The sequence below is a fragment of the Hypanus sabinus genome, chromosome 11 (assembly GCF_030144855.1).
Source record: "Hypanus sabinus isolate sHypSab1 chromosome 11, sHypSab1.hap1, whole genome shotgun sequence".
In the NCBI taxonomy this organism is placed as follows: domain Eukaryota; kingdom Metazoa; phylum Chordata; class Chondrichthyes; order Myliobatiformes; family Dasyatidae; genus Hypanus; species Hypanus sabinus.
Genome location: NC_082716.1, coordinates 72,227,683 through 72,255,025, shown reverse-complemented (window position 1 = coordinate 72,255,025; position 27,343 = coordinate 72,227,683). Strand labels below are relative to the sequence as shown.

Genomic DNA, 27,343 nt, shown 5'->3' with positions numbered 1-27,343 from the left:
AAGTACACGGAATTCAAAGCCCTGCTCCTCAGGACTTTCGGACTCTCACGGCGCGAGCGGGCTGCCCGTTTACTGCACCTGGACGGCTTGGGCGACAGACCTCCATCGGCTTTAATGAATGAGATGTTGTCTCTGGCCGAGGGACACACAGGCCTCATGTTTGAGCAGGCATTCCTGGAGCAGCTGCCCGAGGACATACGCCTGCTGCTGTCCGACGCGGATTTCAGTGACCCCCGGAAGGTGGCAGCCCGGGCGGACTTGCTGTGGAACGCCAAAAAGGTGAGCAGGGCGTCCATCGCACAGATCTCCCAGCCACGCTCCCGGCAGCAAACCAGTCCAGGCCCGGCCGCAGAGCCCACTAACCCCCGGCCCAATGACCACTGGTGCTTCTACCACCAGCGGTGGGGCGCAGAAGCCCGCCGTTGCCGCCCGCCCTGCAAGTTCCCGGGAAACGCCAGGGCCAGCCGCCGCTGATGGCTACGGCGGCTGGCCTTCGGGATAGCCTCCTGTATGTGTGGGATAGCAGGTCGGGACGCCGGTTTTTGGTCGATACTGGGGCTGAGGTTAGCGTTTTACCTCCGACGAGTTACGACACCCGCAGCAGGGCACCGGGTCCCCCCCTGCGGGCCGTGAATGGCAGCACAGTAAGGACCTATGGCACCCGTCAGGTGCAGCTACAGTTCGGCCCCAGCCAGTTCACGTGGGACTTCACACTGGCCGCCGTAGCCCAACCGCTTCTGGGTGCGGATTTTTTGCGAGCTCACAGCCTGCTGGTTGACCTGCCCAGGAAGAGACTGGTACACGCCGAGACCTTTCAGACGTTCTCCCTGGGCGCGGCCCAGTTGCCAGCCCCTCACCTCGGCTCCATCACGCTGTCCGACAACGATTTCACCAGGGTCCTGGCGGAGTTCCCATCGGTTCTGGCACCGCAGTTCACAGCAGCCATGCCCAGGCACGGCGTACAGCACCACATCCCGACACAGGGACCACCCCTCCATGCCCGTGCTCGGCGGCTTCCCCCGGACAAGCTCCGACTGGCGAAGGAGGAGTTCCAGAGAATGGAGGAATTGGGGATCATCCGGCGGTCCGACAGCCCCTGGGCTTCCCCCCTGCACATGGTGCCCAAAGCGACGGGGGGCTGGAGACCGTGCGGCGACTACCGCAGGCTGAACGAGGCTACCACACCGGACCGCTACCCTGTGCCGCACATTCAGGACTTTGCGGCGAACCTGCACGGCGCCCGGATCTTCTCCAAGGTCGACCTTGTCCGAGGGTACCATCAAATCCCGATGCATCCTGACGACGTCCCCAAAACGGCTCTCATCACCCCGTTTGGCCTCTTCGAGTTCCTCCGCATGCCGTTCGGCCTGAAGAATGCCGCACAGACGTTCCAGCGGTTAATGGACGCGGTGGGACGGGACCTGGACTTCACGTTCATCTATTTGGATGACATCCTCATAGCCAGCGGCAGTCGTCAGGAGCATCTGTCCCACCTCCGTCAACTCTGCGCCCGACTGAGTGAGTACGGTCTTACAATCAACCCTGCCAAATGCCAGTTCGGACTTGATACCATTGACTTCCTGGGCCACAGGATTACTAAAGACGGGGCAACCCCTCTGCCCGCTAAGGTAGATGCGGTCCGCCACTTCCCCCGACCCACCACGATCAAAGGCCTTCAGGAATTCGTAGGTATGGTCAATTTCTACCGCCGCTTCCTCCCTTCAGCTGCCCGGATCATGCGCCCCCTGTTCGCCCTGATGTCGGGTCCGAGCAAGAACATTACCTGGGACGAGGAGTCCGCCGCCGCTTTCGTTCAAACGAAGGAAGCTTTGGCTGACGCCGCAATGCTAGTACATCCCAGAATGGACACCCCTACTGCCCTCACAGTGGACGCATCAAACACGGCAGTCGGTGGGGTGCTGGAGCAGCTCATCGCAGGTCGCTGGCAACCCCTGGCGTTTTTCAGCAAACACCTGCGGCCACCCGAGCTCAAGTACAGTGCTTTTGACCGGGAACTGTTGGCGCTCTACCTGGCAATCCGGCATTTCAGGTACTTCCTAGAAGGCCGGCCCTTCACTGCGTTCACGGACCACAAACCGCTTACCTTTGCGTTTACGAAAGCATCCGACCCCTGGTCATCCCGCCAGCAACGCCACCTGTCCTACATCTCTGAATACACAACGGATGTCCGGCACGTCTCGGGTAAGGACAATGTCGTGGCGGATGCGCTCTCTCGCCCTACCGTTCATGCCCTTTCCCAAGGGGTAGACTTTGAGGCACTGGCAGAGGCACAGCAGGTAGATGAGGAGATTCCGAGTTACAGGACTGCAGTCTCTGGTTTGCGGCTCCAGGACTTCCCCGTGGGCCCAGGTGAGAGGACCCAACTCTGTGACGTCGCCACCGGCCGGCCCCGTCCGGTCGTCCCCGCAGCCTGGCGGCGACGTGTTTTCGACTCCATTCATAACTTGGCGCATCCCTCCATCCGGACAACTGTCCGGCTGGTTTCCAGCAGGTTCGTTTGGCACGGTCTCCGCAAACAGGTCAGTGAATGGGCCAGAACGTGCATGCACTGCCAGACGGCCAAGGTTCAGCGGCACACCAAAGCCCCACCGCAGCAGTTCCATCCCGCCCACCGGCGTTTCGACCACATTCATGTGGATATCGTGGGCCCCCTGCCAGTGTCGCGCGGAGCGCGTTACCTCCTGACTATCGTGGACCGGTTCACAAGATGGCCAGAGGCGGTCCCGCTCACCAACACCACCTCCGAATCTTGCGCCCGAGCCCTGCTCGCCACCTGGATATCCCGCTTTGGTGTACCAGCCCACATTACCTCCGACAGAGGCGCCCAGTTCACCTCCAGCCTGTGGTCAGCTATGGCCAGCCTTTTGGGGACTCAGCTGCACCACACCACTGCCTACCACCCACAGTCGAATGGGCTAGTGGAGCGTTTCCACCGTCACCTGAAGTCGGCCCTCATGGCCCGCCTGCGAGGAGCCAACTGGGCGGACGAGCTTCCCTGGGTCCTACTCGGCATCCGCACAGCGCCCAAGGACGACCTGCACGCCTCGTCGGCCGAGTTGGTATACGGCGTGCCCCTGGCCGTCCCCGGGGAGTTCCTGCCAGCCCCGAGGGGGCAAGAGGAAGAACCCGCTGCAGTCCTGGGCAGACTTCGCGAGAAGCTCGGTAACCTGGCCCCCATACCCACTTCACAGCATGGGCGGCACCCGACCTGCGTACCCAAAGACCTACAGAACTGTAAGTTTGTGTTTGTACGAAGGGGCGGGCATCGGCCGCCGCTGCAGCGGCCATACGAGGGGCCGTTTACGGTGCTCCGGAACAACGGGTCCACGTTCGTGCTGGACGTTGGGGGGAAGGAGGAGGTTTTCACGGTGGACCGCCTCAAGCCGGCCCATGTGGACCTGGCGCAACCGGCCGAGTTTCCGGCGCCTCGGCGCAGAGGCCGACCTCCCAAGCAGGTTCTGGCCCAGGCTGTGGACATTGGGGGGTGTATCGCCGGTTCTGGGGGGGGGGGTTATGTAGCGCCTCATTTCCTAGCGTATCCGAACCGACTCACAATTAGATAGCCTACGGGGGTTTGCGAGCACAGAGCTTTGGAGCCTCTTCGCCATGGGGGGCCGGTTGACAGAGGCTTAAAAGTGAGGCTGAAGTTTTCGAATAAAGTTTTTCCTTCGACTGCAGTTACCGACTCCGTGTCGTAATTTTAGCGCTGCTTGTAGCACACCGCTACAATCTCTCCTTTTAGGAAGTGCAGGCACAGCTTCAGTCTGTTGTAATAGGTTTTGACAAATGCTTGACATTTGGGAACAAGTACGAATGCAAACTGGAGTCACTCCTTTCACCAAGGAATGTGCTTGACTTTATGGAGATCAATTTACCCAGCCCTGGGAAAATGTCCAAGCTTCCTACTGTCACCAAATCAGATATGGGGATGTTTGCTAATGTCACTACTGTGACAATTCATGATAAGGGAGTAGGAATAATCTTGTATATAGGATCAGAGCAGTATCAGTCATTAACATTACATTTACACCACACACATTTCATTGTTATACAATTTCTGCCCCATTGTTAACATGAGTCCACAGTTATTTGGTAAGGGCATGCCTTTCATTTCAAGTTGTACCATATCTGAAGGATCGTGTTCAGGATGTAGAATAATCTTTCAATCTAAGTGATGCAGCTGAATCTCCAAACTCACTTTATGATACAATGAGGCCTTCAACAGAAAGGTGAATACATCTCTGATGGAAAAGGTAAGAAAGAGTTACCTGGTGGAATTTGATGAGCAAAATGGGAGCTTCTGGTATCCCACAAAAAAAAGCCCGCAAGAAGTGGCTGAGAGGAAAGCCCTTTCTTCTGCAATGTACTGTATATTGTTTGTATTTGTCTGCTAATTTGGATTTCTTCATCAAACTACTGATAGCAAAATTACGAGGTGGTTTAAATTAAGGACTCAAAACTAATTGGTGTGTGTGATGATTCATATTAGAGATGAACATAGTCAACCTGCAAATTAGAAGACACAAGAAACTACTGAGAGTTTGATGCATTGGGAGTTGCAATTTCTACCTCTGACATATTGGATCAAAGTTACACATTACCTTCCATTTTGACGATTAAAGCTGCAATGCAATTTTCTGCAAAGAGATACCCAGTTTACAATGGGAGTATTTTTCTGTACATAGATTGGCTCAAATTAATTTCTCCTGCAGTTCTACATCTCAAGATAAGCTACTAAATTTGTCAACAACCATGATTTTGGTTTAATGTGTGCTTCGGCAGTCCTGCTTGCAAAATATTGTGGATATTTTCTACAACTAATTGGTTGGAACTTTTGATCTACAAGTAACTCTATCACCCTTGCACTTAGGTTGAGGCCAGTTTGTACCAGAGCCTATGTGATGCAGTCTTGGCATGTGATCTTGCAAAGAAATGCCATCCTGACCCTCTTCCTCTAAATGTTTTGAGTCTTCTGTCATAGACAGGGCCAATTTCATTAAGTGCCAAGGTTGCTATTGCAAATGCCAGGTCTTTGAGATATTCTCACGGGTACATTGGTGCCAATTCGTTCAAAAAGTGACAGTGTTTTCTCTGAGTACGTTTACTACCTACTGTCTAATTAACAAGTGTGAGGTTCAACAAAATAACATGAAGATATCCCATTTTATGTAAGCAATGATTGAGCATGCTACAAATACTTTATGCATTTCATGTCTCATTTGGAAGACAGTCTGAAGTGAATATAAACACAGGGGCCTGGTCTATCTGGTTGCCAGGATTTGCAGTCAGACATATATTGATGTTCCTGAACAATGCCTCCCACAAAGATTTGGTTACATTTGTGTGGCAATGTCCCCTTTTCCTTGTGCTCACTGCTATAGTGGATTCCCAAAAACTAGCAGCTGCTATGTCATCAAGCTGGCTGAGCAGCCAATTACATCAGAGAATTCTCGCAAACAGCAAACTGGATGGGAAAGCGCAATGTTAAGTGTAATTAACATTACAAGCAGTTTACAGACCAGTAAATAAAGATGTAATAATATAATAAATCAACTCAATAGATAGAATGTTAATTTGGATTTTGTCACCATTCTACTGATGATAAAATTGTATAAAATTAGCTGTTTTAGTGCCAGAAATTGTGTTAAGCAGTAATTATAGTTCAGTGTTGTATTAAAACTGAGACCATACAACAAAGACTTTTGAGTTTTTGGTAAATATCTTAAGCCCATATCAACTTAAGTCATGTCCCTTGATAACTTTGAAGACACAGTACAGTTCATGGCATGGCATAGTACTAGGTCAATGACAACGATTTTGTTGTATGGATACAAATATCCAGCAGTCTGATATAATGAGAAGGCACCAGTCCCTATCAAAAACAAGCTGCCAGATAAAAGAGGACTGAAGCTGATGGGTTAGAATTCACACACCACGGCATGTCACCCACTGTTCTACTTACACAGTATAGACCTCTTGAAGGCAACATATTGGGCAAAGAAATCTCAACAGTACCTCACAGTTGCTGTGCAAATCTGGCTACAAGGAGGAACAGAATAAGCTTTGACCATGAAAATGCTGGGGAATGCCTTGAGAGGTGGCTAAATCACCTTTGACCTCCAGCTTCCTCGGCTTTCAAAAATATTGGACACTACTAACGTTCAAGAACATTCCTAAATAATTAACAATATTCTGACCATGGAAATATTAATATAATACACATAAACATTTAAAATATTAGAATAATTCAAATGTATGTGATTTAATCCAAACTTAACCATGATGCCTCACAGGAAATGATATGCTTTTCCCCTCCTATGTAAGATCTTAACTGGTGCCAATTGTTAAATGATTCCACACCTTTATGTTGGACAATTGCTACATCGTCACAGTTTGCTACAAGATACCCTCCAACAAATAGTGCATTGTCAGAAGTTACCTGGTGTACAGCTATCAGGCAGGTTGGTACTTTTGCGTTGTACAAGCATAGGGATCCTGAATGCATTGGAAATGCGCACGGAATTGTTACTATTTCCTTGCAAGTCTGGCCACCATTTTAAACAGCAAGGTTCCCAATTTCACTTTCATCATAATATACAGAATAATACATTTTGTACAATCAGACCTTTCTAATAACAGGGAGACAGTGAGAACAACTCATTGAATTAAATAATAGCATAGTCTCTGACTTCATCTTTCAGCTCTTCATGTCAAGAGCTGACTCATCAACCCAATCAAAGGTGCATCATGAATCCATTCCTATTGTTCAGAAGCCATGGCAACTGCATTGTCTGTTGAACAATCTCCTCCAGGCACAATTAATGGAAACTATTTATGTTCAAATGAAGGTATATTACAAAGGTACTGAACAAACATTTGTCTCCGATTGATACAGAATGGCAGAATACATGATACTCTGAAGGTCAATTTTGGAACTGTTACCCTAAATAATATTCTAGTTAGTTTGTCTGTATCTCTCCACTTACCACTGTTTTAAAATATTAAAAGTTGACATTTTACAAGCAAAATCTATTTTCAATGGAACTTGATTATTTAATTAAATTATTGCTAAAAACAGTGTCAAGTATATAGCGTTATTTTGAGTATTTGGGTAGAACCATAAGCTAAACTCCTTTAGTTTTCCCAAAAGACAACAAAAAAAAGTAAAGAAATTAGTTTTTGAAGCTGTACACGTCTTAGCTTGAAGCAGCAGAGTGGTTCAGCAGGTAAAGCTGCTTTCTTACAGTTTCAGTAAGCAAGGTTCAACTGTGCCCTTTGGTGCTCACTGCTTTGAGTTTGCATTCTTTCATATTCCAACCATGTGTCTCTTGGCCAGTTAATTGGCTGTGATAAATTGCCCCTGGTGTGTAAGTGAGTGGTAGCTTCTGGGCAAACACGAGGAAATCTGCAGATGCTGGAAATTCAAGCAACACACACAAAATGCTGGTGGAACACAGCAGGCCAAGCAGCATCTATAAGGAGAAGCGCTGTCGACGTTTCGGGCCGAGACTGTCAGGACTTCTGGGGAAGGTTAATGGGAATGTGGAAGTAACAGGTTATGGAACAAAACTAGTAGGAGAACAGAACAGCTGGGTAAGCTGGCAAAGACTTGGGCCAAAATGGTTCTTCTGATGTTGCAAGGAAATATAGACGTGAAGATCTTCTCATGTACTGTGGTGGGGTCGATGGAATCAACACATACCGAGCAAACTCATCATATCTTAAGATGTATACTAGTCTGTAGTGTGTGGGAGAAAGAAGGACAACAAACGTAGAGGCTATTGCCTATAAAGTGTGTACCTACATGTGACAGACATTGCAAAAAAATCAAATCTTTCAGCACATGGTCATTAGTGTTTTAAACTGAATATATACTCACTGGCCACTTTTCATCTGTACACCTGCTTGTTAATGCAAATACCTAATCAGCGAATCATGTGGCAGCATCTCAATGCAGACATGGTAAACATGTTCAGTTGTTGTTCAGAGCAAATATCACAATGTGGAAAATACTGTGATCTCAGTGACTTTGACCTTGGAATGATTGTTGGCACCTGAAGGGGTGGTTTGAATGTCTCAGAAATGACTCATCTCCTGGGATTTTCACACACAATAGAGCTAACAGAGAATAGTGTGAAAAACAAAAAAAATCTAGTGAGCAGCAGTTCTGTGGGCGAAAACGGCTTATTAATGAGCAAGGTCAGGGGAGAATGGTCAGATTAGTTCAAGATGAGGGAACGCAACAGCAACTCAGATAACTACACATTACAACAGTGGTGTGCAGAAGAGCATCTCTGAATGCACAACATGTTGAACTTCGAGGTGGGTGGGCTACAGCAGCAGAAGATCACAGACTCAGTGGCCATTTTGTAGATACAGGAGGTACCTAATAAAGTGGCCACTGAGTGTATGATTTCTTGCTCTGTTTGCTGGAACCTTTCATAATTGCACTCATTTCCTGTGCCTCAATTTACCCCTTTGATAAGATCACATGATCTGAATCCACAGAGTAGGTTCTTCTGATTTCAAAATCAGAATCACAAGACTTTAAAGAGAAATAGGTTGAACAAAACATTTGAATGTAAAATTGAAATTTTATTGTTTGCAAAAGCAAAGCACAGCTCTGCAAAGTCGCAAGAATAACTTTATTCAGCCAATTTTGCATTATTCTCCTCAACATTATACAGCAGCTTGGACAACCATCAGAAAACAGATCAACCAAAGACATCAAGTTTCCACATCACTGTACATACTGGCTCTGATGAAATGTTATTGGTTTTCAGTTTAGACATGGCCTGAATTAGAAATGAATTCATATAAATGTCCAGAAATGTTTATTCTAAAGGAATTATTATATTCTGCCTCAGTATATAAAAAGAGCAGACAGCTGGAACATCAAGACCAATTTGAATATGGCTGGAGACCACACAGCTATGAGTGTAATTTTCTTCCATTTTAATTTTTCAATCATAGAAAAGATAGTAGAAAACAGCCTTCACCATGTTAACCTGGATAAAAATGGATGGTCCGTACAAATAAGCTCCGTGAACGGAACATTCTCATTGCAATTGGCACAAACGGCAATTGTACAGATCATTAGTTCAAAGTTTATGAGCCAAATGGCTGGATTTTTCAATAGACTCATGCACAGCTATTTTGATAAAGCCCTAGGCTCATCTGAGATATACAATTAAATGGTATTACTGTTGAATAGAACTTAAGCAATAGGCCAGGTGGTATTTACAAGATCTTGACATATTAACGCAACTTTAATCTAACAGTTTTGTGTGACTCATTATCAATTATGTTTTAGATAGATGTGTAAGTGAGCAATAATACAAACAATTGCATAAATTACACTTGTAAGTAATTTACATGGTGAACATCATGTGCACATTATAGGACAGACAGCCTTAACAGTGGTGGACACTTACTTATATAGATAAACAGATAAATACAAAAAACAAGACAGTTTAACAAAATATTGCATATTTAAAAAGAGCACTCCAATTTGCGAATGTGATACAAGCTATGCAACACGTTTGGAGCATTTGTCAGAAGGTAATAGATTATTGATCGAATAAGATACTGGGGTAGGAAATTAAAAAACCTCAATTAATGACAAATCAGCAATGATCCTTATTCACTAAAGACCTCTTGGCTTATTCCTTGACTCTGTAGTTGACAATGGAGCAAGATTTAATGTTTACTCAAACTGTATGCTGCTTCTGTGTTCAACTTCATTATTAAAAAGTCATTGTATAAAAATCTAACTTAAGAACTGCATCTGAAATACAAACCATTGGTAAATAGGATTCATATTGCACAAAATTATTATAAAAAGGATATTATGCCTTCTGGACTAAGAAATAGGCGGTATTTAAATTATTTTCAATATATAAACTAAAGACAATAGCATGTTTGATTAAGGGAGCATTAAAAATAAAAACTCAGATTGATTTGAGTTTTTGGGAAGTCTGAGGTATATCAATTAGGATTATCATGCTGACTTTCTGTTTTGATATAAAACCTATGTAGCATGGAAATAACATTACACCTTGAAACGTCAGTGCACATGACATCTTCTGATACACATTATATTCTCATTTTTTGCTCAAAAAATGTTCCAGTTTCCAAAGTAAAATTCAGTACCATCATTCATGTTTTCATTAAGGCACCTATTCCAGACTTTGCTGCCGTGAAGTACCAGGTATTTAAAAAAGTTATATTTGTATCTCTGAAAAATTAACAATTGGATTCCTTTAACAACATCCAATAAAAAGTAAAAGGAAAATTAGAATAGAGCAACAGAGGGCCAAAATTTATCACTTGGCCCCAGTAACAAAGAGTGCAAGGCAATATTTATTGTAATAAAGTAACCGAGTGAATCTAAATATTTAAAAGTATTAAACATTAGTGTAGCACAAGTTACTAGAATCATTGGATTTAATATGCTGTCAACTATCCTAACACTTATTTTCCCTGTTTGTACCTATAGAAGTACCATTGTGAACCAAGGGGGTAACAGGTTCTTCTTTTCCCTTCGATACCAGTGTCGGTTGTCACTTATACAGACCAGCTCTATCACAACACATTCTAAGACACAACAATATTTCACTATTAACACCTAAAGCATTTATGCACAATTGTTCAATTCAAAAATGAAATACTTTACACCAAGATTATATTAAGAAAATTGATAACACTCAAATCCTTATCAAAGTGTTAACGCCTATATTTTAACACAAGCCAGAATCCCTAAATGAGGTCCCAAGATAACCAATTGAATGTCCTGAAAATTTGTTTTCTACTGAGTATATCACTCCGAGGTTCAAATGAGCCAACATTAAAGATGCTGGGGTGGGTGAGAAACAAATCAACTCGTTTCAGGAAGCCATGGATTGAAAACTCATTGGTAAAAACCTAACTGATTGCTAATGTTATAAAATACAGCATTATCTCCACAGGAGTTTTGTTTCAATTTCTCCCTTAACTAACCACAGTTGCATTGCCATCCCTAGTAATCCTAGTAATTATTGCTTAATGGGTTGATTTCAAGCATATTCAGGTTTATACCATTTAAGTACCATATGATTTGAGAAAGATGCTACATAAAGATCAAGGATTTCTGTATTTTTAAGGCAGGACCTTGGGCTATTTGGCATTAATTTACTGCATATTTCATCATTAGCATAGGTAAAGCATAGATAATGGAAGAACAGATAAAATACAAATGGATTGTTTAAATAATTCAGCGTATCCAGCTTATAGATATACTAAAATAGCACAGAATGGGCTGAGGAGGGCTTAGGTGAAAGGAATTGCAAAGAGCGATGACTACTGCTCTCCCCGCATTTGCTACTGAGATCTGGTGAATCTATTACTGACTCCACTGTGCTAGTTAATGTATGTAGATTTCATACAACATTTGCAAGAATTTAGTTCACTATATTCCTCTTATCTATGTGCCTGTCCATAAGTCTTGTAAATTGTTTCTACTGCCAACTCCGCTGGCAGTTTATTTTGCATACCCACTACTCCACGTGTGATAAACTTGCCCGTTCATTATGGAGGCAGGTACAGTTGGACAGGTGTATGGATAGGAAAGGCTTAGAGTGTTATGGGTCAAACTCAGTCAAATGGAATCTGTATAGATCGGCAGCATGGATGAGTTGACCAAAGGATTTACTTCTGCTCTGTGTGACTCTATGAATCTATACAACATTTGACTGTAACGTCTGAATCGGTTGGAATAACATGAAGAATTTTCACCAACTATGAAAGGAAATTACAACCTCCTATATCAAGGGAGAAATGTAAGTCTGCTCTTTTGGTACTTGGAGTTAATGTTAATTCTTTCACTTCCAACAAGACTTGATTGAAAAGGAAACTACTATGCACAAGACTAAAGAATTGTTGACTAACCAATATATTATGACCACCTAAGCAATAACCTGAAGCCAATTGTTTAGCCCAAGTCTATAAATCAGAAGTGATCTTACCAGTCATTTTAGAAATGTATGTTAAATGTTTAAAACTATAAGACAATCTGTATTTCATCTTGCATAATTCAATGAGGCAGTGCATTTTTACTTATTCTGCACTTAAAGAGTCCAAGATTAATTCCCCCTTTTTGCAGTCTAACAAACACTTAAATAGTTAGCTAAATCTACCCCAGCTTAAAACACTGCTGTACTTTCACACTAGGTGTTAGTGGTGGAAGCACCTACACTGGAAATGGTGTGACCAGTTTGAATTCTGGAACATAAACAGTCAATCTCCTTAAGCAGGTCTATTTCACTTGTGGGTTCCAAAAGTTCAGCCTCAATATCATCTTTTTCCCAAGGAACTAAAGTGGATGGGTTTTTTGGTGTATTTTCACACTGCTCTTGGTCTTTACTAGTTAGTGTTCGTTTTGGTTCCTGTTTGGCTGAAACTTTGACCTCCTGGCTCATTTCTTTGCAAGAGGAATGAGTTCCCAGTGAATCTTTACATGATGAGTCATTATGCAGTTTCGGGAAGACTGTCAACTCTTCAACAAACTCAGTGGAGTTTTCACAAGGCGATGCTTCAAAAGTGATTGGATCTTCAGAACAGTTATAAAACGACTTCCTTGGAGATGGTGGAAGGGGCTTTCTGTGGACAGTAGTATCATCTTGTCCCAGGTGCCAACTCAGATGATCGTTGCACTGCCCACCGAGTTCAGACAGGTTCCCCTCGCTTGGAGTATTGGACTTGTTCTAAGAAAATGAAACGAAAAATCAGATTTGAGAGACAAAGAACTGACAAAAATAAAACAAACTATGGAAGCCCAACCCAAATCTCTTACACAAAATAACTATTCCTTTATCACTTTTGGAGAGTTAACATTTTCTAAGTTATAACTTAAACAAATTAAGTGATGTTAATTTTTGATTTTCCCTCATATTTTCTTTCCAAATTAAAACTCAGTAACATTGTATGCCAGAATACAGGTTGACAGTCTTAATAAAGGTACCTCTGAGTACTGCCTCTGTGGCATTCCTTGTTAACCAACTAAAACATATGCACAGGAAAATTTCAATAAAAACTTTGTGAATCTTTCAAGCAAAACAACTTGAATGAAAAAGCTTGAGATTCTGCTTAAAGCTTGAATACAAAGTCCCTTGAAACAAATCAATATTTTATTCTGATGTACAACTGTGACCCTTGAAGTGGAATACACACACTCACCCTAGTTTTATAACTGACATCATCCATTGATTTGAAAAAGTCCAGGCTCTTTGCTGCACACAGCTTCCCTTGGTCTGAACTGTGGGTACTGAGGGTGTCGAGGATCTCTCCCAACAGGTCCATCTGGCCTGGAGATTGTGACTCCAATTCCATTTGTTCAGATTCATCACTATCCTCGATATAGGCACATATTTCTCCACTGTCTTCAGATGATAACCTATGGTACATAAATGCTTTAAGTGGCTTGGCTTCTTGAAGTTAGTATCACCAAATCTACCATTTATGAATACATTAAAAATTTTTTAATCAAAAACTAACAAAAAAGTACTTCAAACGCTTAATACGTAAAAAGTTCCTTGCATTTGTTTTAAATGTCTCTAAAACTTGGATAACATTGAAAGTGATGAACATCCATTTGGATATCTAAGTGGCGAGATCCTATAATTCTGTTCATTACAGCACTGGCTTGCAGAGTCATTAGGGGGAAAAAACTCCAAGAATATAAGAACTTAGTTATGTCTGCTCCCACACCCTCAGCTGGTAAGCCAGTCTGGTTGCTGAGAATAGCAATATCCTGGAAAATGAAAGTAGATCTGGCTGATCTTACCAGTGAAGTTTCATTTTGTTCTCAGCATTTCTCACCATGTTGACATCAACCTCAAAAACACTCAACTTCAGTGTCAGGTTTAATATCACTGGCATATGTCATGAAATTTGTTAACTTTGTGGAATCAGCACAATGCAATATATGATAATAGAGTAAAAACTGTGAATTACAGTAAAAATATTAAATAGTTAAATAAGTAGTGCAAAAATGGGAAATAAAGAGTAGTGCAGTAGTGTTCATGGTTTCAATGTCCATTCAGAAGTCAGAACAAAGAGGGGAAGAAGCTGCTGTTGAGTGTCTGCCTTCAGGCCTCTGTACCATCCTTCCTGATGGTAGCAATGAGAAGAGGGCATGCCCTGGGTGGTGGGGTTCCTTAATAATGGATGCCGCTTTTCTGAGGCACCACTCCTTGAAGATGTCCTGGATACTATGGAGGCTAGTGCCCATGATGGAGCTGACTAATTTTATAACACTCTGCGCTCACTTCGATCCTGTGCAGTAGCCACCCCCACCCCCAGCACCACACTAGCTCTCCGTAGTACATTGTAGAAATTTGCAAGTGTTTTTGCTGACATTCTAAATCTCCTCAAACTCCTAATGAAATACAAGTGCTCTCATGCCTTGTTTGTAGCTGCATTGATATGTTGGATCCAGATTAGATTCTCAGAGATACTGACACCCAAGGACTTGAGATTGCTCACCTTCTCCACTTCTGATCCCTCTGTGAGGACTGTTGTGTGTTTCCTCGTCTTACCATTCGTGAAGTCCACAATCTTTGGTCTTACTGATGCAAGGTTGTTGCTGTGACACCACTCAGCTAACTGGAATACCTCACTCCTGTATGTCCCCTCATCACTATCTGAGATTCTGCCGATGATGGTTGTATCATCCGCAAATTTATAGATGGCATTTGAGCTGTGCCTAGCCACACAGACAAGGATGTAGGGAGAGTAGAGAAGTGGGCTAAGCATACATCCCTGAGGGGCACCCGTGTTGACTGTCAGTGAGGTGAAGATGTTATTTCTAATCTGCACAGACTGTGGTCTTCTGGTGAGGAAGTTGAGGATCCAGTTGCAGAGGGAGGTGCAGAGGCCCAGATTCTGGAACTTTTCAATCAGAACTGCAGGAATGAAGGTGTTAAACGCTGAGCTGCAGTCAATACACAGCATCCTGACAGAGGAATTTGTATTGGCCAGGTGATCTCAGGCCAAGTCGAGCACCAATGAGATCGCATCCGCCAAAGACATGGTATAATTGTTGCCCTTTCGAAGCAGGTGGAAACTTCCAACTATGGTAATGAGAGACTGAAAATGTTTTAGTACAGCCCCATGAGTTGGTTGAACGGGTTTCCAGAGCCCTACCAGGTACTCCATTGGGGTCTGTCACCTTGCACGTTCACCCTCTTGAACAACACCTTGACATCAGCTTCTGAGACAGAGATCACAGGTCATCGGGTGTTGCAGAGATCCTCATAGCTGTAGTTTTATTCTCCCTTTCAAAGAGAGTATAAAAGGTGTTGAGCTCGTCTGGAAGTGAAGCATCATTGCTGTTCATAATGTTTGGTTTCACTTTGTAGGAAGTAGTGCCCTGCAAACCCCTGCCAGAGTTGATGTGCATCTGATGTCACCTCCAACCTTGTTCAGAATTACTCCTTAGCTCTTTAAATAACTCTCCATAAGTCATACCCAGTTTTCTTGTACAGACCTGGGTTACCAGACTTGAAAGCCACAGCTCTAGCCCATAGCAGACTATGGACCTTCTGGTTCATCCATAGCTTTTGATTTGGGTATGTGAAGTAAGGTCTCGTAGGCACACACTCATCCACAGGTTTTAATGAAGTCAGTGACAGCTGTGGCGTATTCATTCAGACGCGAAAATGAATTCCTGAATACAGTCCGGTCCACCGATTCAAAGCATTCCTGTAAGTGCTCCTGTGTCTCCCTTGTCCAAACCTTCTTGGTCCTCACTACTGGTGCTGCAGTCTTCAATCTCTGCCTATACTCAGGGAGTAAAAGAGCAGCCCGGTGGTCCGATTTTCTTTAGTGTGGACATGGGATGGTACAGAAAGCATGCTTGATTGAGAGTGTGTTGGTTCCTCTGATTCTACAAGTGATTTGTTAGTACAGTTGTCCCTCGCTGTCTGAAGGGAATTGGTTCCAGGACCTCCCATGGATACCAAAATCTGTGGATGCTTAAGTCCCTCATATAAAATGGATTAGTATTTGCGCACATCCTCCAGTATACTGAGGATCTGTGAAATGGCAGGAGGCTACAGCATGATATGCCTACACATTGCTTCATTCGCGTGGATTCAGCATTGTGCTCAGCGCGCGGCAAATTCAAGTCTGCATTTTGGAATTTTCTGGAACCTTTTTAAAAATATTTTCGATCCACGGTTGGTTGAATTCGTGGAAGCGGAACCCACAGATATAGAGGGCTGACTGTAATAATTATTTAGAGATTTTTTCAACCTGACCTGCGTTAAAATCCCCCAATATGACAGGGAAGGCATCAGGATGTGCTGTTTCATGCTGTTGATCACACTGCCACTCAGTTCATTTGTAGCCTGCTTGCAACTGGCTTGTGATAGGATGTACACCACTGCCAAAATAATCGCTGAAATCTCCCATCAGGACTGGACAGCACCGCCACATTTGTATACCACAAGGAGTTGAATGTAAAGCATACTCCACCTCCTCTGCCTTTGAAAGACTCGGCAATCTAATGTAGGTGGTGTATTGTGAACCCATTAATCTGAATTGCTGCGTCCAGAACAGAACAGGTTAACCAAGATTCCGAGAAAGAAAAGACACAAGTAACTCTCTGATACAGCATGCTAGCTCTGAGATCTTCAATTTTATTTACCAGAGACCGTACATTTGCCAGCAAGATGGCCTTGTATCCTTAAATACATATATAAACTGTATGTTATTTTCATGAATCACAGATACCCCACTTAAATTTTAGTTGTGCAAAAAGTAACATCTTTATTAAAGTATTATTAATTAATGTGAAATTATTAATAATTCAAGATTTCCTTATCCTCAGTCTGCCTGTGAAACAGAACTGGCAAATTTTGCTTTCTATCCAAATGAGGAACATGATAGATATAAGTAAGAGATGGTATGATTTTTCCAGTGCAATGTTAACAAAGGTGTATGTTGCTTTTATGAAAATTATGAAACAATTAGTTGGAATAGGAGCATAGGATCACCACAGAGTACCAACAAGAAGTCACTTTGTTCTTGTTAATGGAATGGTAAGTACATCACTTAGAAAGTGGAAGCTAAGAGAACACATAACAGTCTTCATTAAAGTATCAGCAATAGAAAGGGTGAACAGCTTCAAATTCCTGAGGGTCAACATCTCAGAGGAGCTATCCTGGGCCCAACACATTGATGTATTCATGAGGAAGGCACACCAGTGGTTCTACTTCTTAAGGAGTTTCAAGAGATTGGTCGAGAGTATTCTTAACTCCTTTATATAGAGGCTCCAATGAACAGGATCAAAAGAGATTAGAGTGTGTTGTGGGTTGTAGACTCAGCTAGACTCATCCATTGGTTGTAGTGATGGGAGATTTTAACTTTCCTTATACTGACTGGCATATTCGTAGAACAAGAGGTTTGGATGGGGTGGAACTTGTTAGGTGTTCTCAGGAAAGTTTCCTGACACAGCCAATTAGAGGAGTGGCTGTACTGATCTGGTATTGGGTAATGAACCTGGTCTTGGTGCAAGAGCATTTTGGAGGCAGTGATCACAACTCTATCTCCTTTACCAAAGTACTGGAGAGGGAGAGGAGCAGACAATTTGGGAAAACATTTAATTAGGGTAGGGGGGAATATCAGGCTATTAGGCAGAAACTTGGGAGCATACATTCGGAGCAGACGTTCTTAAGGAAATGCATGGCAGAAATGTGGCAAATGTTCAGGGAATATTTGCATGGCATTCTGCAGAGGAATGTTCCTTTGAGGCAGGGAAAGAGTGGCAGGGTAAAAGACCAATGGTGTTCAAAGGATGTAGAAAATCTAGTCAAGAAGAAAGAAAAGCTTATGAAATGTTCAAGAAACTAGGTACTGTTAGAGCTCTAGAAATTACAAGGTTGTCAGGAAGGAACTGAAGAATGAAATTAGTAGAGTCAGAAGGGGCCATGAGAAGCCCTTGGTGAGCAAGATTAAGGAAAACCCAAGGCAATCTAAAAGTATATGAAGATCAAGAGGATGAGCCATGTGAGAAATGAGGGAGGAGACTTCTGAGCCTCTGGTCTTGATTTCTGCATCATCAATAGGAATGGGAGAAGTACTGGAGGATTGGAGGGTTGCAAAAGTTATTCCATTGTACTTAAAGGTAGTAGAGATAACCCAGGAAATTATAAACCAGTGAGTCTTACTTCAGTAGTGGGCAAATTGTTGAAGATCTTGAGAGGTAGGATTTATGAGCATTTGGAGAGACATAATCTGATTAGGGATAATCAGCATGATTTTGTCAAGGGCAAGTCATGCCTTACGAGCCTGATTGAATTCTTTTAATTCTTCTTTGAGGATGTAACAAAACACGTTGATGAAGATAGATGTAGTGTTTATGGATTTCAGTAAGCATTTGATAAGGTTCCCCATGCAAAGCTCAGTCAGAAAGTGAGGAGGGATGGGAACCAAGGATACCTTGCTTTGTGGATCCAGAATTGGCTTGACCACAGAGGCAAAGGGTGGTTGTAGATGGTTCATTCTATGCAAAGAGGTTGGTGACCAGTGGTGTTCCACAGGGACCTGTTCTGGGACAACTCCTCTTTGTGATTTTTATAAATGACCTGGATGAGAATGCGGAAGGGTGGTTTAGTAAGTTTGCTGATGATGCAAAAGTTGGGGATGTCGTGGATAATCTGGAGTGTTGTCAGAGGTTACAGCAGGACATCGATAAGATGCAAAACTGGACTGAGAGGTGGTAGATAGAGTTCAACCTAGATAAATGTGAAGTGGTTTATTTCACTAGGTCAAACTTGAAGACAGAATATAATATTAATTTTAAGATTCTTGGCAGTGTGGAGGATCTGCGAGATCTTGGGGTCTGTGTCCATAGGACACTCAAAGGTGCTGCACAGGTTTACAGTATTAAGAAGGCATATGGTGTGTTGCATTCATCAACTGTGAGTTAGAGTTCAAGAGCCGTGAAGTAATGTTGTAGTTATATAAGACCTTGGTTAGACCCTACTTGGAGTACTGTGTTCATTTCTGGTCACCTCATTTCAGGAAGGATGTGAATACTATACAGAGAGTGCAGAGGAGATTCACAAGGATATTGCCTGGATTGGAGAGTGTGCCTTATGAGAATAGGGTAAGTGAACTTGGCCTTTTCTCCTTGGAGCAGCACAGGATAAGAGGTGACCTGATAGAGGTGTATTAGATGATGAGAGGTGCTGATCGTGTGGATAGTCAGAGCCTTTTTCCCAGTTCTGAAATTGCTAACATAAGGGGGCATAGTTTTAAGGTGCTTGGAAGTAGGTACGAGGGGGATGTCAGAGGTAAGTTTTTCACACAGAGAGTTGTGCGTGTGTAGAATGCACTGTCAGCGATGGCAGATACAATAGGGTCTTTTAACAGACTCTCAATAGGTACATGGAATTCAGATAAATAGAGGGCTATGCAGTAGGGAAATTCTAGGCAATTTCTAGAGTGCGTAACATGGTTGGCACAACTTTGTGGGCCAAAGGGCCTGTTATGTGCTGTAGATTTCTATGTTCCATGTAACCCTTCTCACTATCAAGCACCTCTTCAAAAGGTGCTGCCTCAAGAAGATGGCGTGCATCATTAATAACCCTAACCATATAGGAGATGCCCTCATTTCAGTACAACCATTGGGGAAGAGGAACAGAAGCCTGAATATCCACACTCACTGTTTTCGGAGCAGCCGCTTACCCTCCGTCGTTAGATTTCTGAATGGTCACTGCCTCATTAATTTTTGTTTGCACTGTGTATTTCATAGTAATTCTAATGTCTTGCACTGTACAGTTACTACAAATGTCATGACATATGCCAGTGATAATAAACATTATTCTGATACTGATTCTGATAGCACTAGTTAAAATATCTGATAAATCCACAATTAACAAACATCATACTTATAGATATTTCCTTGGCAGACATTAAATAACTACAAATAAAGTTATCAACTTTTGCCAGGCAGGTAGAAAAGATGCAGACAACTCACAGTGAAATATTCAATTCCACTGTCACCATTCCCTGGTCTACATCAGAACCAAACTTGATATCCTTTCAGGAAATATCATAACTATTGAGTATAATAGAATATATACCACAGTACAGTGCAGGTAAATCAATGTAGTCATCCAGCCCTGGTTAGCTTATACCATGCATCAAGCCAATGCTTTTCATACTCTCAATGATTGTACCTCAATGCCCTGGTGCATGTTTGCCATTAACGTGCTGGAAGAAGTTACTAATGCTTCCCATCTTAACTCTAATTATCTGTCAGGTAAATGCACATTGCTGTTTTCCCACACTGTATGGAGCTGTTTACAAGTGGGACTGAAGTGCTAGCTCTCCTCACTTTCTCTGGCTGTCTGCTTCACTGACAATCCCAGATGCCCTTATCCTCAGTCTGCCAGAGTTAACAAATTCTTGCCCTCTTTCCAAAGGAGGAACATGCCAGAATCAAGCAAGAGGTGATGTATGCTTTGCAATGGTGAAAACTGTCTTGTGAAATTATGAAGCAATTAGATGTAGCAACTTCATTTTTACATCCCAACCACCATAGAGTAACTGCAAGAAATAATTTTGTTCCTGCTGATAGATTACTAAATACATACATAATCAGTTCAAAGATCTGAAGAACTCACAATCAACAAACATCATTAACATCAAGAGTAAACACTGACAATTGTTTGTGTTTAGGTCACAAAATTATGTAGCCTCAAAACATTTTTATACTCAAACACGTTAATAGAAAGGGTGTGACTTACTGATTTTTATAATGTTTTGTAATTTAAGAAAAATGCTCTTATTGCAGTAGCAGAGAAAGCCATGCTGTGTTTACTCATGGCCACTACCTGTACTTACATGTGCCTGTTCTTGGGTCACATTTGGTCTCTGTGTAAACAATCAACCTCAAGGCCCGGATGCTATGGCTTTGCTGTGAGATGGACTGGGCCATAGCAGTGAGCCTGATGGGAGTAAAGCTGAAGTGTTTTCTTGTGAAGTCTACCCAGCTCGTTGTTGTTTCAACATTGGAGTCAATGATGAAATCAGCAGTGAAGCTGGAGGTCAGAAGAACCAGCCTCTGGCTTCCAACTCAACTGGCTGTGGCACGTCCCATTTGGCTTTCACTGACTTTTTAATCAATGCACCACAGAAAGCAACCTATCCAGATGCATCATGGTTCAAATGGTAATTGCTTTGCCTGAGACCACAAGAAATTCTAGAGAGCTGTCGACACAGCTCAGCATGTTATAGAAAAAGCATCCACTGCATGGACTTAGTCTACACTTCTCGCTGCTGTGGTAAATCAGCATAATCAAAGACCCATCCACCCTGGAGATTCTCTTTTCTCCCTTTCGCATAGGTCAGGAGATAGAATACCCTGTGAGCACACACCATAAGGCTCAAGCAGAGTTTCTATTCCACTGTTAAAAGACTGTTAGATGGGCCCCTAGAACGGTAAAATGGAGTCTTGACCTCATGATCTAGCTGGTTATGACCCTACCCCTTGTTGTCCAATTGCACTGCACTTTCTCTGTAACTGTAACACTTTATTTTGCATTTTGTACTATCTTACTCTGTACTACCTCAATGCACTGTTGTAATGAATTGATCTGTATGGATGGTAAGCAAGTCAAGTTTTTCACTGTACCTCAGTACATGTGACAATAATAAACCAATAGACTTCAAAGCTCAGACACAGAAGTCAGTGACACTGACCTCAAAGGACGTTGTCAGTAATTCTCTGTGGAAACAGCAGAAGCTGAAATTTTGGTCAAGTACCGGTATATCTTGGCAAAAACATTTGAATCTTTTAGTAAATCTTTTAAAATAACCTGTTAGCAGTCAATGAATAACACTAGAAATAAATCTGAGTCTATACACCGCTGGGTTCTACTACTGCAATTAGAGGTAATTAGGTTCTTTTGTCAGCCATCGAAAATACATATCACCCATCATTTTAAAGGACTTAAAAATACAAGTGAGTCCAAGTGATTTGATATTTTGAAACCAGCAGAGGTCAGCATTGATACACACATTTCTGATACTGAGCCTCTTGATTCCAATATTATCCTCAAAGCAAGACTACACAAGTAAGAGAAAATAATAAATGCAACCATTGGAAAACTTGATTTTACCTAAACATATACAAATTCTTTTAACAGAAACTAATATACTAAATAAACTATTCCTATAATTGTTTTTGCTATTTAAATACAATCTTCCCAATCAATGTTCTATAAAATGTGATCACACTAGTATAGTTCAATGGTGAAAATAGTACCTGCAAATAATTTAACAAACCTATATACTTCTTCAGAGCTACAAATTTGCTGAGTATGACAAGAAATATGACTTTTGAAAAGAAATTGGAACCAATAGACATGTTATTTTCAGCAAGGAAAACATTCATAAATGCAAAGAGAGGATATTTCCGATGCATCACAAACATCTTCACCATTACTGGAGTTTGCAAAGTGCATTGTTGGTGCTGGCCTTATTTTATTATCTTAACAATTATTCAAATTTATTTCAAACCATATCTGAGTATTCTATGCAAAGGTTAGTGGCAAGGGAAGCAATACACAGAGCACTTGACAATTAAGTATGCAGTTTTGACGTTTCATAGAAATTTAGCTTAGAACTGTGTGCATAAGGATGATAATCAGATGAAACAGAGAAGAAATAAGCAGCAACTAAAATGATTCCTTACTTGCTTGCTGTGTCTACCTCATCGTCATCCAGTGTGGAACTATCACCAGTGTGTGATAATCGTTGAGGGTGAATCTGAAGACAAAAAAGTGATTTTTATTTCAAGTGTTCATTCCTTATTCCCCTCCACACCACTTTCCCTCTTCCTTCCTTCTTACAGCTCCATAGGTGAAAGGCAGCATATCCAAGTAGACAGTTGTTTATTTAAGAGTCGGGGCAGAGAACGTTAATCCTGCCTGAAGGGTCTCAGCCCGAAACATCAATTCTTTATTCCTTTACATAGAGAGTTGCTCCAGCATTCTGTGCATATTACTCCAGATTTCTAGCAAATGCAAAATCTCCTGTGTTTATTCCGTGAATATACTTCCACAGTATTGAAGGGGAGGGGGTTCCAGTGACAAAGAAAGGCCGGTGGTACATTCCTAAGTCAGGGTGGTACGTGACATGGAGGGGAATCTACAGGTGGTGATGCATTACTGAACTTACTCTTCTTGGTGGCTGGGTGGCACTGGCACAGCAACTGCAGCCATTCTTCCAATAGTGAAATGAATAAATATTTTGAGTTTTGGAGGGGTAATGATCAAATGGGCTGCTTTGTCCTGAATATTAAGAGTGCTTTTGGAGCTTCACTCATTCAAGCAAGTAGAGATGGCAGGCAAGCACCTAAACTTTGGGGTGTCAGGAGTTGGGTCACACTCTCAGTATTTCTTCTTGGAGACGGTTTTTATGTGGCTGGTCCAACTGTGTTACAGGAGGACCATAAGCTGAGATGGCGAGCAGCTCAGGAGGAAGGTGAAATGGATCTTTCACTTCGCCCTTATGGCTGAGCTTGTTGAAGCTAACATACATGCGTTGTGCACTAATCTCAATGAAAAAGGGGATGTTCTTGGTTGGTTATTGAATTGTGCACCACCATTTGCAATTAGTGAGAGCTTTTATCTGATAAATTGGTTGTGGAATTGCTTACTTGTGTCTATCACATGCTATTTTATGGTTTATAGTTCGGTGCTTTAGGTTCAGTAACTCATATAATCATATTCATACCATGCTTTTCTATAGTCCTGAGTCGACGAGGGCTGATCCATGCTTTGAGAAGAATAGTATATGATGGGCAATGGGGTCACAGACTGTGGTGGTGTACACTTTGTTGTTGGTTCTGGTCTGCATCACCTCATGGATATTTAGTTTCAGGATGCCCTCACCTGCTTTGATGCTTGCCCACTTTGCATGAATGTAGGGCCACACAGCACAACAGATGGTGCCCTGAGAGTGAAGAGAGACTTTGTCTTCATAGGGACAGTGCAATGGTCACTTGCACCAATGCTGTAATGGACAGATGCATCTAGCATCTAGCCTGAGATCAAGTAGGTTCAGGTTTCATGTTGGTTCATTCACTGCCTGCGATGGTGACAATCTGGCAACATCGTCTTTCAGTATTTGGCTGGCTTGGTCAGTGGAGGCGCAGAACATACCAATATTGAAGGCTGTTGGCAGGAGTACATTCTATGCCCTTACTGCTAAGTGTGGATTGTGCACAGATCACCGGCTGAGGGAAGATGTAGATGTTAATCAAATTGTGGTTTCCTCACCTGCAGGTAACCCTGACACCATGGGCCAGTTTGTCACCGTCCAGCACTGCTGGTGACATGGAATTCATCCAGGAATTGACACAACAGCCAGGTATACTGCCTGTAAGGCTGTTGCTTCACTAATCTGTGGGACAGCTCTCTCATTTTAGAATGAGTCCTTAGATGTATATGAGAAGGTCTTTGCAAGATCAACTCTCTCTCTCTCAAATGTTAATCTTAGAAATTAGGCCTTAACATTAAGATTTACTCTGGCATTGCTCACATTATGCTGGGTAATACTAGTATCTTTCATTAACCGACAAATTATACTACACCTACACCAGGTCTCATTCTGTAGCTAAGCTGCATTTTGCTTTAACCATAGCTTGCAAGATGATCACTAGAAACAGGAATATTTTAAATTCAGTCAGAGGCAAGCTTCAAACAGTAAAATCTTTGTTAAGTTTTAGCTTTAGACCAGAAATAAACCTGCAAGAAATGACTAATTATTTTTTGGAAATCATCCAAGATCAAATACTATGTAAATAATTTTATGATGCTGATCACATTGAATGAGAGGACATAGCATTCCATGAAAATAAGAAATATTCTTCAGTTGTGCATTTAAACATAGACATAGAAACATAGAAAATAGGTGCAGGAGTAGGCCATTCGGCCCTTCGAGCCTGCACCGCCATTCTGTATGATCATGGCTGATCATCCAACTCAGAACCCTGTACCTGCTTTCTCTCCATACCCCCTGATCCCTTTAGCCACAAGGGCCATATCTAACTTCCTCTTAAATATAGCCAATGAAGCGGCCTCAACTGTTTCCTGTGGCAGAGAATTCCACAGATTCACACCTCTCTGTGTGAAGAAGTTTTTCCTCATCTCAGTCCTAAAAGGCTTCCCCTTTATCCTTAAGCTGTGACCCCTCGTTCTGGACTTCCCCAACATCGGAAACAATCATCCTGCATCTAGCCTGTCCAATCCCTTTAGAATTTTATATGTTTCATTAAGATCCCCCCTCAATCTTCTAAGTTCCAGTGAGTATAAGCTTAGTCGGTCCAGTCTTTCTTCATATGAAAGTCCTGCCATCCCAGGAATCAATCTGGTGAACCTTCTCTATACTCCCTCTATGGCAAGAATGTCTTTCCTCAGATTAGGGGACCAAAACTGCACACAATAGTCTAGGTGCGGTCTCACCAAGGCCTTGTACAACTGCAGTAGAACCACCCTGCTCCTGTACTCAAATCCTTTTGCTATGAATGCCAACATACCATTTGTCTTTTTCACCGCCTGCTGTACCTGCATGCCCACCTTCAATGACTGGTGTACAATGACACCCAGGTCTGGTTGCATCTCCCCTTTTCCTAATCGGCCATCATTCAGATAATAATCTGTTTTCCTGTTCTTGCAACCAAAGTGGATAACCTCACATTTTATCCACATTAAATTGCATCTGCCATGAATTTGCCCACTCACCTAACCTATCCAAGTCACCCTGCATCTTCTTAGAATCCTCCTCACAGCTAACACCGCCGCCCAGCTTCATGTCATCCGCAAACTTGGAGATGCTGCATTTAATTCCCTCGTCTAAATCATTAATATATATTGTAAACAACTGGGGTCCCAGCACTGAGCCTTGTGGTACCCCACTAGTCACTGCCTGCCTGCCATTCTGAAAAGGTCCTGTTTACTCCCACTCTTTGCTTCCTGCCAACCAATTCTCTATCCACATCAATACCATACCCCCAATACTGTGTGCTTTAAGTTTGCACACTAATCTCCTGTGTGGTACCTTGTCAAAAGCCTTCTGAAAATCCAAATGTACCCCATCCACTGGCTCTCCCCTGTCCACTCTACTAGTTACATCTTCAAAAAATTCTATAAGATTCAACAGACGTGATTTTCCTTTCACAAATCCATGCTGACTTTGTCCGATGATTTAACCTCTTTCCAAATGTGCTGTTATCACATCTTTGATAACTGACTCTAGCATTTTCCCCACCACCGATGTCAGACTAACTGGTCTATAATTCCCCGGTTTCTCTCTCCCTCCTTTTTTAAAAAGTGGGGTTACATTAGCCTTAGGAACTAATCCAGAATCTAAGGAGTTTTGAAAAATTATCACTAATGCATCCACTATTTCTTGGGCTACTTCCTTAAGCACTCTGGGATACAAACCATCTGGCCCTGGGGATTTATCTGCCTTTAATCCCTTCAATTTACCTAACTTCCCTACTAACATGTATTTCCCTTGAAAATGGAATAAAATAAAATAAACATGAATAAAATATTGTGTCAGAGAACACACAGATCAAGTTCCTGTACAAGTCAGTTCAAAGGATATAGATATTGGGTCTGTCTTGTGCAATGTTGCTTTCTGGAACCACATACTCAGTGTTAATTCCATACTCAGTGTGAGCATGGCCAGCAGGGAAAAAGGAAACTAACGAATATTCTTGCAATTCAAGTCAGAGACAAAGTAAATTTATTATCAAAGTACATATACAGTACGTCACCATTTACTACCTTGAGATTTTTTTTCTTGCAGGTATTTCAGAATCAGAATCAGGTTTAATATCACTGGCATATATTGTGAAATTTGTTAACTTTGCAGCAGCAGTACAATGCAATACATGATAACAGAGAGAAAAATGTGAATTACAGTGTGTGTGTGTGTGTATATATATATAGTAGTGAGGTAGTGTTCATGGGTTCAATGTCCATTTAGAAATCGGATGGCAGAGGGGAAAAAGCTGTTCCTGAGCCATTAATTGTGTGCCATCAGGTTTCTATACCTCCTTCCTGATGGTAGCTATGAGAAGGGGGCATGTCTTGGGTGTTGAGAGCCCTTACTGACGGACACCAGTTAAATAAAGAAATAAAGAAACTATTGCATAAATAAAGACCGACACTGAGAACATAAGTTGTGGAGTGCTGAAAGTGAGCCTACTGATTGTGCCTATGCATTGTCCTGTCATGAATAACATACCAATTGCAAAGTGAGA

General features: G+C 42.4%; 1 protein-coding gene across 3 annotated transcripts in view; it reads right to left on the bottom strand.

Moving 5' to 3' along the window:
- Window positions 1–8,595: 8,595 nt before the first annotated feature.
- Window positions 8,596–27,343, bottom strand: part of dennd1b (DENN/MADD domain containing 1B) — a 325,846-nt gene continuing 307,098 nt past the window's right edge. For all 3 annotated transcript variants that reach the window (XM_059984700.1, XM_059984699.1, XM_059984702.1), the window contains 3 exons: window positions 22,763–22,836; window positions 13,234–13,450; window positions 8,596–12,761 (listed from right to left, as the gene is read on the bottom strand). In XM_059984700.1, the coding sequence (XP_059840683.1) occupies window positions 12,225–12,761; window positions 13,234–13,450; window positions 22,763–22,836 (828 nt within the window). In that variant the 3' untranslated portion in view covers window positions 8,596–12,224. The remainder of the gene's footprint in view (window positions 12,762–13,233; window positions 13,451–22,762; window positions 22,837–27,343) is intronic.